Genomic DNA, 13972 nt, shown 5'->3' on the forward strand with positions numbered 1-13972 from the left:
AACAGATATTAAACAAATTAGAATTGTGCAAGTTGTATATTTTCTTTCATCACATGCAGTTTTTGAGTTTCTTTCTGTTATAATATATGAGGCTACCAAGTATTACTTTTATAAAAATCTAAAATGTAAGGGTGTTAGGTCTCTTTATAATCCAAATAATTATGGATTGTTGTCATTCTAATATATTTTTGTGATAGCATACAGTTGTCATCATATTTTCTAACTTAAGAAATAAAAGTTGAAAACATACAATGAAATAAGTGTTTAGGAATTAAAATCCATGTGTGCTGCTACTGTGAACTGTGATTTTTATTTCTGACATAATGCTCTAACGAATATTTTCAATAATGAATGGAAGATTTGAGATATTATAAGTAAAAATAATTTTGCTTGTTTTTCAGAGTGTTAGACCCACACCACAAAATGAAGCTATCACAATCCATTTCAAGCCAATTACATTGCGAGCTTCTGAAAATAAATATACCAAAGTTGCAACCATTAGTTTTGATGGTACGTGACAATGTTGATAATAGCATTCAGTGAAATCAAAGTACATTTTTAAATTTTAGTTTTTATTCAAAGCTAAGAATATTTTAATGAATATAAATAAATGTATTACTATTTGCTTTTATTTTGAAAATAATATATTTAGCAAATCTTTGTCTAGGGCAGTGATTTTCAACCTTTTTTGAGCCGCGGCACATTTTTTTTACATTTACAAAATCCTGGGGCACACCAACAACCAAAATGACATCCTAAGACACTCTTCTCTCTTTTTCCATCCCTGTCTCCTCCCCCCCTCTGTGTGTGTGTGTGTGGGTATACACTCTTGAACCATTTCCCAAAACAGGTGAGGGCTGGGGGGGGGGGGGGTTTCTCTCTTATTCTTTGGGTGCTTTTTATCATATCCTTTAAATCAAGAGTCACTTCTCTCTCTCTTTTGTTTCTCTCTCTTTCCTCTCATTCTCTGTCTCAATCATTTTCTCATTTCTCTTTTTTCCTCCCCTTTTTTCTCTCATTTCTCTGTCTCTCTCCCTTTTCTCTCTCTCTCTCTCTCTTGCTTTCTTTTCTCTCTCTCTCTCTTGCTTTCTCTCTTTCTTTTCTTTCTCTTTCTCTTTCTCTCTTGCTTGCTTTCTCTCTCTCTCACCAAAAAGTTGCAAGAACCTGAGCTTCCTACTTTGCGGCACACCTGACCATGTCTCGCGGCACACTACTGTGCCACGGCACACTGGTTGAAAAACACTGGTCTAGGAGACATAACTAATTACAATAAATACCTCATGGATTTCAGCAGGTTGTATGAATTAATTGCAAAATTAGTTAATTAAAAAGGTGTCAGTAAATATAATCAAGGATAAATTGATTTGTGACTGCATATTATTTGGTTGTTCATCAGATTGCAGCAAACATAGCATACCTCAACTTCAGCAAAGTTCTGAAGAGGGTCCCATGAGATTCTTATATAGGGGATGGCAACATATAGAATGGACTTACCATTAAATGCTTAAAAAGCTGACTAATGATTGTATTCAGTGAGTGTTCATCAACGACTTATCATATTTTTGGGAGTATAAGATGCACCTTTTTATTCCCAAAAAGAGAATCAAAAACTGGATACATCTTATACTGTGAATATAGACCCACCCACTCCCCAACCCCCACCTTTTGGAGGTTTTCGGCCTCTGACATCACATTTTTGGGTGGTTCCACGTGGTAGGGATCCTCACTTCTGCTCGCAGCTAAGGGAAGATGGGAACTCAGTTGGCAAAGTGGGTGCTGTGCAGAAGGCAGAAAGCAAGGTGGCTCACCACTTAGCCTGGAGAGGAAAGTGTTTTCAGGCAGAAGCCCCATGACCCCCTCCCTGATTTCAAAAATGGAGCTTGCGGAGACCAAAAAAAGAGCATCACATTTCAGGCGTTGGGCAGTTCTGGCTGGTGCTGCCACCCAAAAACTCTTTCCTACTCAATTCCAAAAATGGATCATTCAATCAGAGCTGGCCACCACCTGAAATTTGATGCTCTTTTGTGGTCTCCGCATGCTGGGTTCTTGGAACCAGGGAGGGGATTGTGGCATCTCCACCTGAAAATACTTTCCTCCCCAATTCCAAATATGGGGCGTCCAAGGGTGTGGAAAGAGAAGTTGCAGGGTACAAGATCATGGTTCCCACTGAATCACTGCAAGCGGGTAGAACAGGAAGGTGGCAGAAGGTGATTTCCCCCACCTTACCTTCGTGTGGTATGCAGACTAGGGAAGACCACCTCTTAGCAAATTCATAGGCACCAGATTTAAATTGAGCAAATAGCACCGGTATAGTAGGAGGTTTTTTGCCAATGCTGACATATTGAAAAGATATGTGGGAATCTCAAAACCCCAAACCATCAGTTGTCACTTCATTTCGCCATGCCAGTGGAAAAGTGGGGAGAGGAGAGCTTTATCTGTTTTAATTTATGCTATCTGGGCTTCACAAAAGAGTGGGCCAGGCATTATAAACAGGCTGCAATCAAGCCTTATGGAAGAACTCCCTTTCGAAGAAATCTTTATTTCCATCAATATGTAAGCCCACCTCGATTTGCCGAAGCAACTCCCAAGTGACACAAGAGCCACAGAGATTCACGATTCTCCCGCCTGATTCCTCAAATCAGGTTTATTAAGACGTTAATTTGCAGATTTTTATTTATTGATTTTGGTGGTAATGTGTGCTGAACTGCTTGATTACTATCTCAGGTTTTGTGCTCTCAAGTCAATCACTTTCCTCCCCACTCCAAAAACGGAGCATGCAGAGGCAAAAAAAAAGTGCATCGCATTTCAGGGGGTGGGTGTTCTGGCCGGCGCTGCAGCCCAAAAACACTTTCATCCCCAATTCCAAAAACAGTGTGTGTGGAGATCAAAAAAGCATCGTGTTCCAGGCGGCAGGGAGCCTAGAACGAAATCTTTTCCAAAAAATGGGGCATGCAACCAGTGCTGCCCGCTGCCTGAAACACAATGCTCCTTTTTGATCTCCGCACATCCCATTTTTAGAATCAGGGGAGGAAAGTGTTCTCAGGCTGCAGCACCGGCCGGAACACCCACCGCCTGAAACACGATGCTCTTTTTTTGCTTCCTCACGTTCTGTTTCTGGAATGGGGAGGAAAGTGATCGACATGAGCTCCGAGTCTTCGGCGAGGGGCGGCATACAAATCTAATTAATAATAATAATAATAATAATCATCATCATCATCATCATCATTTTCGTAAACTCCTTAAAACCCACCTCTGTCGTCAGGCTTGGGGGAACTGAGACATCCCCCAGTTGCCTATGTAGTTTTGTGCATGATATGACTGTGTGTATGTATTTTATATATTGGGTTTTTTTCTTTTTAGACTTTTTAATGTTAAATTGTTATTTTAGATTTTAATTATTAGATTTGTTACCATGTATTGTTTTTATTACTGTTGTGAGCCGCCCCGAGTCTGCGGAGAGGGACGGCATACAAATCTAATTAATAATAATAATAATAAGAATAAGAATAATCGCACAAAGCCTGAAATAGTAATCAAGGTATGGAAATACCTTGGGTCTTCCAGCACAAACTGCCCTGCAGTTCCGCACATATCACCACAAAAATAAATAAATAAATATTTCCAAATCAAGGTCTCAAAAAACCCGATTTGAAGAATCAGGTGGGAGAATCGTGAATCTCTTATGGTTCTTGTATCCCTCACCCCACCCACTCTTGTTAAATGTCCAGAATTGTTTTTTTCCTCTTTTGCTCCCCCAAAATTAAGGTGTGTCTTATACTCCAAAAAAATACAGCATATCAGGTGTAACATTGAGTTCCATTCTGTGCCATTCAACATATCTGTGAATGGAACTGATGAGGAATTGCAAACAAAACGAAGATAGGGTACTGGCAGACACTAACACAATTCGGGAATATTATCACAAGCAGAAAAAATTGGTAGTAAGAAAAAAGATGGTTTTCAAAGAGGACAGACAAGTCCCACATTTGAATAGAAACAAGACAAAGGCTTAGGATGGAAGAGATCACACACATGAAAGGTATCGGTATATTTTTGAATATCTGAACACAAGATAACAATATGATGTAGCCACGAATTGCATTTATTCTGTAGCTCTATCAGTAGAAATGTCAAGATTAATAGAAGTCGTTATTTTTCTACTTTAAATTTGTCAGACCAAATAGAATCTCAGATCCTGTTCTAGTTTTGTATTGTAAGGAAGGACATTGGCAAATTGAAGCATGTCTATAGAAGAATAATTGATAAAAGAGTCTAAAAGGGAAAAAAAAACATTTGAGGAACTTTGAGAGGAATTGGAGAAGAAAATTCTGCTGAGTGACAGCTGTCTTCAAATTTTTGAAAGACTGCCATATAGAAGATAAAATTGTTATTCCAGGAAAGAAGGGTTCTCTTCTGCTGCTTTAAATGTTTCAGCAGATACCATGTAATGTAGTAATGGATTCAAGCAGTGGGCTGCAGTTTGGACTATTATAATCTAAATCAATCCTTAAATTTTACTGTGTATTATCTGATTCAATATATAGTAGTACACAAAACAATTCAAAGTGAAGAATCTGTTGAACACTTCATCTTCTCCTTTTGACTAAAAAAATAAAGGAGTACTTCACGTTTAGTAGTTAATGTCTTACAGTCATATGTTTAAATATCAAAATAAACAGTTACATTCTGATATGTGTTAAAATATGTGTTGTTAAAAATATACACAAAGTAACATTGATTCTTTTTATTCATGTATGTGTGTGCAAATGTGTGTTTATAGCATCAAAAGCAAAACGACCTGCACAATTTTCTGGAAAAATAACTGTGAAAGCAAAAGAGAAGACCTATTCAAAACTTGAAATTCCATATCAAGCAGAAGTATTGGATGGGTAAGGTTACATTAGCATGTGTTCTTGAAAATTGCTTTGCATTTTGAAGTTGCGCAACATTTTATTAGAACAATTTATTAAAGTTAAACAATTTCATATCTTCTGATAGTGATGTGAAATGACTTTAGGATTGTAAGATGCAGTATGGGTGCCAAAAGAGCATACGCACGTGCTATCGTGCATGCACGAGTGCCCACACCCATAATTCAATGCCTGGTGAAAACAGCTTCTCCCACCCTCCTGGAGGCCCTCTGGAGGACCGGAAACAACATGTTTCCCAACTTCTGGTGGGTCTAGTAGGCCCATGTTTCACCCTCTCCAGGCTCCAAAGGCTTCCCTGGAGCTGGGGAGGGTAGAAATGCCCTCCCCCATCCTCCGGAGGCTCTCTGCAAGGCAAAAACGCCCGCCCAAAGCCTCTATGCAAGGCAGAAATCAGGTGGCCGGCACACACATGCACATTGGAACTGACCTAGGGCAAGGCTTGGGTGTCATCAGATCTGGCTCCGCATGCCACCTGTGACACCCGTGCCATAGGTTCGCCATCACTGGACTAGGGCATGAGTGAGCGTGAGTAGGCATTGTTTATCCAGGAAAGCGCTTAATGCGCACAATCGCAGTTGTACAAAGGCCCGCCTGGGCCTTTTAATTTAGAAATGAACAATATGTTTGGATTTAAAACTCTTTTTGCAGAAGTATTGCATTAAATTTTCCAAAACAATCTTAATTCAATTTTGTTAGAAAGAAATGTGTAATAACTACTATTCTCCCCACCAATGTTCTTTTTTTGTAATAGATATTTGGGATTTGATCATGCAGCAACATTGTTTCATATTCGTGACAGTCCAACAGACTCTGTGGAAAGATCAATCTTTTTAACAAACACATTCAATTTTGCAGTCTTCATTCATGATATAATACTTCCAGAAGAGATCAAAGCAACATTTAAAGTAAGCTCCATTATATGATGATGTTCATTCATTATATATGGCATTATTTTATAACTATTCAAAGTTACACAAATTGTATTTAAAGTTAACTGTTGCTTTATTTATTAAACTAGGTTCACAACTTCAGCGAACCAGTTTTAATTCCACCAAATGAATCCAGATATATTTTCACTCTTTATTTTGTGGCTTCTTTATCATCTTTCCACATTGATAACAATATTCTGCTCATTACCAATGCCTCTAAATTTCATCTACCTGTGAGAGCATATACTGGGTTTTTAGATGTGAGTACTACATTATTTGACTTTTTCTCCCTCCCTTGTTTTGAAAACCACTGAGTTTCATTATAATTGTATATATAGTGAAGTGTTGTATCTGAAGCCAAAATGAAATTCAAATTTTACTCTTTCCATTTACTTAAATCCAAATTAAAGGATATTCACCAGTTGCAGAATTCATTTTTGCGTTAATTCGGTGCTTTGGAAAATAGCCACCTGCAACCATATGGCAGACTGCATTATGGTTATAAATCAAGGACTAACTGTACAGTGCACAAAAGTTTCATACTAATATGTATATATAAGCATATTCAAAGTGAGTGGGACAGAAATGAACCTACATAATGGTTTTAGAACATAGGGTTTAGTTACTTATATATGCCACATTTTAAACATCTTGACTTGGCACATTAGTGAATTCAGATACTGGCTTTTCTGTAGAGGTGTGATCTCAAGCCAGATAGCTGAAAGGTAAATACAGTGTTATCAAATGATTATAAATAGTGTTTGGGTGGACAAGAAGATTTATGTTAGTCACTATACTAACAGATATATGAGGTATGCTTTTTAAAATACAATTCATATTGTTATTCTTTTTAGTATTTTATATTGCCTCAAAAACCGGATGAACAAATAATTGACTTTGGTATATTAAGTGCCACAGAAACTAGCACCATTATGTTTGCAGTGCTTAACAGTAACCCAATTCAGGTAAGAACCAACCTTCCTTCCTTCCTTCCTTCCTTCCTTCCTTCCTTCCTTCCTTCCTTCCTTCCTTCCTTCCCATCATTCATATTTATGCTAATACTATCCTATTTTTCTAAGCTTTTCCTAAAAAGCTGGAATGTTATAGGTGATGGTTTGACCATAGAACTCCTAGCTGCTGAAAAAGGCAATAGAACTACAATAATTGCTAGTCTTCCAGACTTGGAAAAGGCCAGTATATTGGATCAAACTTCGGTAAGTTACATATTTCTTCCTTATTACCTCTTGTATTTATTCTCTAGATAAAAAACATGTATTATGATTTACATTTTTAAAATTGGTCTCAGTATATTAAATGTGATGAGAAAACATATGTTTACATCATTTGCAAACATGTAAACATATGATGTTTTCACAACTTAAGCAATTCCTGATTGTCTTGGCTCTCCCACCTGTTAAAAAAAGTATAAATTTATTTCAAAGGGATAAAAATAAAGATACCTTCATTGGATAATCTAACCTTGGGTAATCTTGAAAGAGAAGCAGGGTTGTCTGGTAATGTTTTGATGGGAGACTTTCTGTGGATTCCAGAGCTGTTTGGCTTGATTGGGAAAATGAAAAAATATCCTGAAATAAATTAATGGCAAACCAATTCCATAATGCCCTGAACAAAAGTGCAGGACTATGTCTAAAACAGAGACTGCATGATGCATCTAGCCTCGAGATCATTTTGTGAGCCTTTACGTCAATCACTCCTAGAGAAGCAGGAAGGCAGCACATTTCCAATATTTTGTCAGTCTGGTGATAAAGTGTGCCATGCAAGGACCTCAAACTGCAACTTGTCATAGAACAGACCTGGGGAAGCTAGTTTCTACAATGACTGCTAAAGTTCCACCTTCCTAACTACATCAAGACATCTTCACACCATTGCTAGGGCCATGCCAAGTTAATGACAGGTGGTTTAAGTTCCTGCACTGGTTTAAGTTTTTTTCTGGTATCTTAGGTAAGAAACTCCTCATAACAGAAGCAGCAATAGGATCTGGCAATCCTGTGCATCCATCAGGCTATTTAGGTTCACTATGTGGATGTTCAGTCATTCTTAGAAAGAATAAGCAGTTATGCCAGCATTGTGTTGATTATAGACCTCATTGCTGCTGCAGTTTTAAGAAATGCCTTGTTGCCACAAAACTACATAAAGAAATAGGAGGAATTGTATACTTCTTTTCAGCGTTTGTTTTAATTACAAGAATTCAGAGTCTTCCTTTTCAGAGTTCAGTGCTGTGTCCCTTGGGATAATAATAAATCTTCATGCAACCTTCAAGATACATTTGAGCTGAACACAGCTGTTCTAAAATATACTACTCAAAAAATAAAAGGGAACACTTAAACAACACAATATAATAACTCCAAGTAAATCAAACTTCTGTGAAATCAAACTGTCCACTTAGGAAGCAACACTGATTGACAATCAATTTCAGCACATTCAACTTTGTACAGAACAAAGTATTCAATGAGAATATTTCACTCATTCAGATCTAGGATTTGTTCTTTGTATGTTCCCTTTATTTTTTGAGCAGTGTATATTGTCTGATACAAATAATATTGATGGGGCAATTTACATTTAAAACAATGAATAAAGCATAATCTTATTATTTCAATATACAAATCACTCAAATGACTCTTAATTTTATTTTGAGGGGGGGAATAGGAAGCTAAGGTGGAGTATATAATTATTTTTATTTTTCAGGTAACATTGATGCCTGGTTCATATACTGTATTCAGAGTAAGATTATTACCAAAAGAACTTGAAGGGATCCATGATGGAGCTATACAAATCACAACAGATTATGAGGTAGTTCTAAATTGTAAATTGTATTATATTATGTAAATTGTATTGATCCAGAAAATATTATGTATAAAGTAGAAACTAAACTAAAGAAATTTAGAAAGGAAAAAAGCATGCACTTCCAGGTAGCTATTTTGATTTGCAACTACTGATCTTTTTTTGATTGCCAATATATTCATTACTTGTTACAATCCTTGATTACTTATTTTATAAGTAACCCTTGACTTACGAAAGGTCTTTTAACCATTGTTCAAAGTTACAATGGTCTCGAAAAGTGTGCTTCACTTCCTAAAACATCCCACTGCCATCACTGTTACTTCACTGTATTTTGGGGGCTTGGCAACCAGCTCACATTTATGGCTGGTTGCCATGTGCCCATGATCATGTGATAAACATTTGCAATCTTTTCTGCCAGCTTCCAGTGAGGAAGCCAGTGAGGAAGGTTACAGATGGAGGGGAGCTGAAATTCTTCAATAGGTTGCAGAAAAAGAAGTTCTGCAATCTGCTGTGCATCTTATGTGTAACTTGCATGGAAATGAGATGGAATCCTTTGGCGGACTGCAGGAACATTTGAGAATGAAAGGGCTGCCTGTGGTGAGGATTTGAATTCCACTTAACCTTCCAGGACATCATTTAACAACTGGAACTGGGAGTGCCAGAACTGCAGTTGTTGAGTGAAACCATTACATGGCCATTTTGCTTAATAACTATGTTGCTAAGCGGCCTACATTTTGATCCCAGTTGTGGTTGTAAGTTGAGAACTGCCTAACATTTTTGGGGTGTCAGAACCAGAAGTTTACTTTTTTTATAAGTGTTTTCTGAAAGTTAGTTACATTAATTTGATGTGTTTGTAACTTGGTCAAGTACACAGGAAAAATACTAAATTTCTATAACATAAAAATGATCCAGAATTCCCCCTCCATGCAAAATACAGGGCAGTTTGATTTCTTTAAGAAGCACCAGTTTCTTAATCACAAATCTGATACAGGAAGGTATCATGATTTTTTAAAAATTTCTGATTTCCAATTCTGAGGTAATGGATCTTTGAAAATAATGGTGGATATTCATTCAAATTTTTAAGTAAACATAAGTGTACATATGTTTTATCAAATAGATTTTCACAGTGCATAAAATATTACCAATAGAAATGTGTTGATACAAAAATTAAACTAAGATTCAAATTATTACATTTGTATGCAGTGGTCCCTTGACTTTCGTGGGGATACATTCCAAGACCGCCCGCAAAAGTCAAATTTGCACGAAATAGAGACGCTCCCTTCCTTCCTTCTTTCCTCCCCCTCCCTCCTCCATTCTTGGTTTTACTTACCCCCAGAACCCGCAGGGGCAACGGGGCGGCAAGCTAGGGACTTTGCTGCGCTCATTGCAGCAGCGGTGGATGGCAGTAAGGTTCGGCTTCAAGTGGAGCGTACCAACGCTCCGAGAATTAAGGGGGAGGGATCGGGAGGCTGGGGCGGAAGCAGAGCTTTTATTTAAAGAAGCAGGATGGCTGGGGGGGCGAGGAGCAGAGTTAAAACGCACAGTATCGTACATTGGCGGCCCCAGAAAACCCTTGGTGTGCAAAAAACCCACGGAGTATTTTTTTTAATAATATTTTTTGAAAACCCATGATATAGACTTTCTGCAAATGTCAGACGCACGAAAGTCAAGGGACCACTGTATTGTTTCCTCCCTTTTCTATAGATCCTAACAATTCCTGTGAAGGCCATCATTGCTGTAGGCTCCTTGACTTGCTCTCCAAAGCACATTCTGCTGCCACCTTCCTTTCCAGTAAGCTTTTATTTGGAATTTTCAAAATATTTTTTTTGAGGGGGGTTGGCTTTTGTGATGGGTTAGAAGGAGGTTTTGCTAAATAAATGATATGCTGATATTTCAGGAATTCATTGAATGCTTTGCACTATAAAGCAATTAAATATTGGATTATCTTAATTTTTTTAGCAAACTTGGAATGCTTTCCTAACTTGCTTATTCATTATTATAAAAGGCTGAGTAACTGTAATCTCTAAGAAGCTAATATTAAGTATTTCCATTACATTTCTGACTTAATAAGCAACTATTGTTAAAACATTATTTTTGATTCAAGGTAATTTCTTTTATGTTCTTTAAGAATAAATGGAAGTTATTCCCATGCTGCTGCACATTCAAAAATATAAATGCTTATACTCTGCCAGTTTAATTTTTGTATGAGTAGCGTTTATAAACTTGAATTTGTGAAAAGTATGCAATCCTGTTCAATAGTGCGTGCTTGTGCGTGCACACACAAACACACGCACACACAAAACTAAACAGAAAGGGAACCTCCCATCATGTATATTGCAAGTCATTATTTTTATTCTATTACTGTGGAATTTTTCTTATTGTATTGTCAAAGTTCCATCGTAGAGTAATTTGTAAAATAGAGAAAAGAGAGAATAAGCTAAATTCAGTTTTACATCAGTAGACCACTTAACTTGCACTTCTCCATATTGGGTGGAGACAGCATCCATGATGAGCTGACCTTGTTTTCTTACTCATTGAACTGGGCTGTTAGAATCTTCTTAAGATAATCCTCTGTTGCTAGGGGCTCCCAGTATTGACTCAGTCCTTCAGCCAAGACAGACACATCTTCCTCCTAGATTGTTGCTCTACGCCTGTACTATTGAGATCTACAATTTGTGAGTTTTTAAAGGTTCAGCTGACTCCCTTCCATTAGGTTGAGTCTCTGCCTGCTCGGTTTCAGTGGTCAGGGCTTTGGCTCTGATCACTGTCAAATTTGGCAGCCAGGGAAGTATGCAAGGGCCTTGCTCCTTTCCACTCTCCCTGTGGCTCAGAAGTGATAGAAAAGGACTGTAACTCTTTGGACTCCATTCCAGAGCTGGTGTCACCTTCGGGAAGACCTTCGCGCCCTTCAATCTGTCGCTGGGGCTTCAGTTCCTAAAACAGCTGTGACCTGAAGCTGTGAATTCCGGTGGCCCAGAGTTTCGCGTTCAGCACCAGAAATTGCTGTCTGATTATAGAGAGAGTCCTTCTTGCCTCTGCCACCTGAGGCCAATGTCTTCATTGTACTTCAGCTAGCCCTGGGAATCTCATGCTCCACAGATCGCCTCCAGCGAGTCTCAAGGGGCAGCGCTAAGAAGCTTCGGTCCACGCGTGATCCGGTTGACTGCAAATTGCTTGTTGATTGATTGAGTGCCTTTTGGTATTAAGGAACTTACTGCAGCCACCCTACAGGCATTCCTTGCAGGAATTTGGGGCTAGTGATCATATTTGAGGCTAAATCTGTAACTTGACTTAAAGTGCTGTCCCAATAAAATGGCAGATGCCCCCTGCAGTCAATGCAGAGAATGCTGAGCTGTCTAACCCTGTTGCTAGGGTCTGCAGGGCAGCCACCTGGTCTTCTCCCTCTCTTTTTATTAAAAAAATTATAAATTGGACAAGTTTGCTTCTGCAGAGGCGATGTTTGGAAGACAGGTATTGCAGAGCGTTGTCACGGACAGGACAGGACAGACCAGATTGTGACCCACCCATGAGGACAAGCCAGCTTTGATATGTCCCATCCTGGATGCTGCCTCCTCTCACTATGGAGAAGGAGCATTGGACTTACCTGATACAGCGCTTCTCATGGGATGAAGACAGCATCCAGTCCCTCCCTAATTGGCAGCCTGGCCTGATCCTTATCACTGACACACCTAGCGGGCATGGGAGCATGAGATTCCCAGGGCTAGCTTAAGTACTTTCCTCAAAACATGTTGAGTCTGTCACTTTGTCCTCTTCAATGCTGGGGACCCCTAGCAACAGAGGAATATCTTAAGAAGATTCTGACAGACTCAGTCCAATCAGCAAGCAGACGAGGTCAACCCATCCTGGATGCTGTCTCCACCCCATGAGAAGCGGCGTATCAGGTAACCGCAATGCCCCATCTCCAAGCCTTTACTAGAAGATTTCTGAGCTTGAACCCAGAACATGTTTGGAGAGATATACAGAAAAGATACATCAATTTTGGTCCACAAATAAAGGCTTATTTTTTGCATAGATGAACTCTGAAAGTTCACTCACTTTATATAATATAGGAACAAAATATATATCTAAGCCTAGATGAATAACTTATATAAAACAGAGTCAGTACTTTGTGACCAAAGCCTCAGTTGTATGTCATTCTTCTTATCCTATTTACTTGTTATCTTTTGACCAAAACGTAAAATAAAATACTGTAGAAATATAAATTATCATGCTGTATATACCTTTTATGACTTTGTGATGAACCTGTGACCTTCTTATTGTTGGTGAGCTACAACTTCCTACTGTCTCAGTATGCCCAGTTCTGAAGAATTCCTTATATAAATATCTGAACAAATATTTGGTTTCTGTTTCCAAAAGCATTTCCATAAATAATTTTGATTTTGCAACCCTAAATTCTTCATGCGTTTTTATGTTCATGAATGTTAGGTTGAGTACATCACAATAAATCAAGGTAATTAGAATAGCTTAGCTGTAGTATTGAAAAAAAAGTCTGAGTTTTTATCTGCTTTTACAGTTCATTATCCTTTGATTGAGCAGTTCTATACTAAACACTTTAATAAATTGGCATATTTTGAAGCATTTGCATGAAAGCATTTCTTACGCTGTGATCATTTAAACTTATAGAAAATCATTCAACTGTGGTTTAAAATAGCCTAAATGAAATGTCATGAAGAATGTTCTTATAGTGGTCTCTGAACACTTCACTTCAAACAATTTAAATGTTTGTCTACTGTTTCTCAGAATGTTATCCCCATGGGAACAAAAGTATTAAAAGGAAAACATATTTCTTCTTCTAGGGCAAGGCAGTTCATCAAAGTTTGAGTCTTATGAATTCTTTCTCACAGAAGGTAAAAATACAGCAGATCCGATCATTATCAGAAGATGTTCGGTTTTATTACAAGAGAATACGAAGTAACAAGGAAGATCTAGAACCAGGGAAAAAATCAAAGGTTTGAGCACTTGCATATGATTCATGAAGGGAGATGGGAAAAGGGAAAGGTTTTTTATTGTTGTTTTGTTCCTTTAGTTTTCTGTCTATATGGGAGGTTTTTTGTCTCTTTACTGGAGTCAATAAGAAGAAAATTATTGCATTGGTTAAAAGACTGATGTACTTTGAGTATTTACAGTAGTCCCTCGCTATACCGCGCTTCACCTACTGCGGCTTCACTTCATCGCGGGTTTTCAAGAAATATTAATGAGAAAAATCATTCGCGGATCTTCGCTGGTTCGCGGGTTTCTGAGGAAGTCGATCGGCAGATTTAAACAGCCCGCCGAACTCGATCGGCAGGT

The 13972-nt window shown here is 38.2% G+C and overlaps 1 protein-coding gene across 1 annotated transcript in view; it reads left to right on the top strand.

The window, feature by feature from the left end:
• TMEM131 (transmembrane protein 131) overlaps window positions 1–13972 on the top strand; it is a 99109-nt gene that overhangs the window by 52781 nt on the left and 32356 nt on the right. Inside the window, exons 12-20 of the mRNA XM_070751003.1 lie at window positions 402–510; window positions 4781–4889; window positions 5683–5836; window positions 5950–6120; window positions 6715–6825; window positions 6940–7074; window positions 8567–8671; window positions 10367–10453; window positions 13480–13632. Coding sequence (XP_070607104.1) covers window positions 402–510; window positions 4781–4889; window positions 5683–5836; window positions 5950–6120; window positions 6715–6825; window positions 6940–7074; window positions 8567–8671; window positions 10367–10453; window positions 13480–13632 — 1134 coding nt within the window. The remainder of the gene's footprint in view (window positions 1–401; window positions 511–4780; window positions 4890–5682; window positions 5837–5949; window positions 6121–6714; window positions 6826–6939; window positions 7075–8566; window positions 8672–10366; window positions 10454–13479; window positions 13633–13972) is intronic.

Source organism: Erythrolamprus reginae, chromosome 4 (assembly GCF_031021105.1).
Source record: "Erythrolamprus reginae isolate rEryReg1 chromosome 4, rEryReg1.hap1, whole genome shotgun sequence".
NCBI lineage: Eukaryota > Metazoa > Chordata > Lepidosauria > Squamata > Dipsadidae > Erythrolamprus > Erythrolamprus reginae.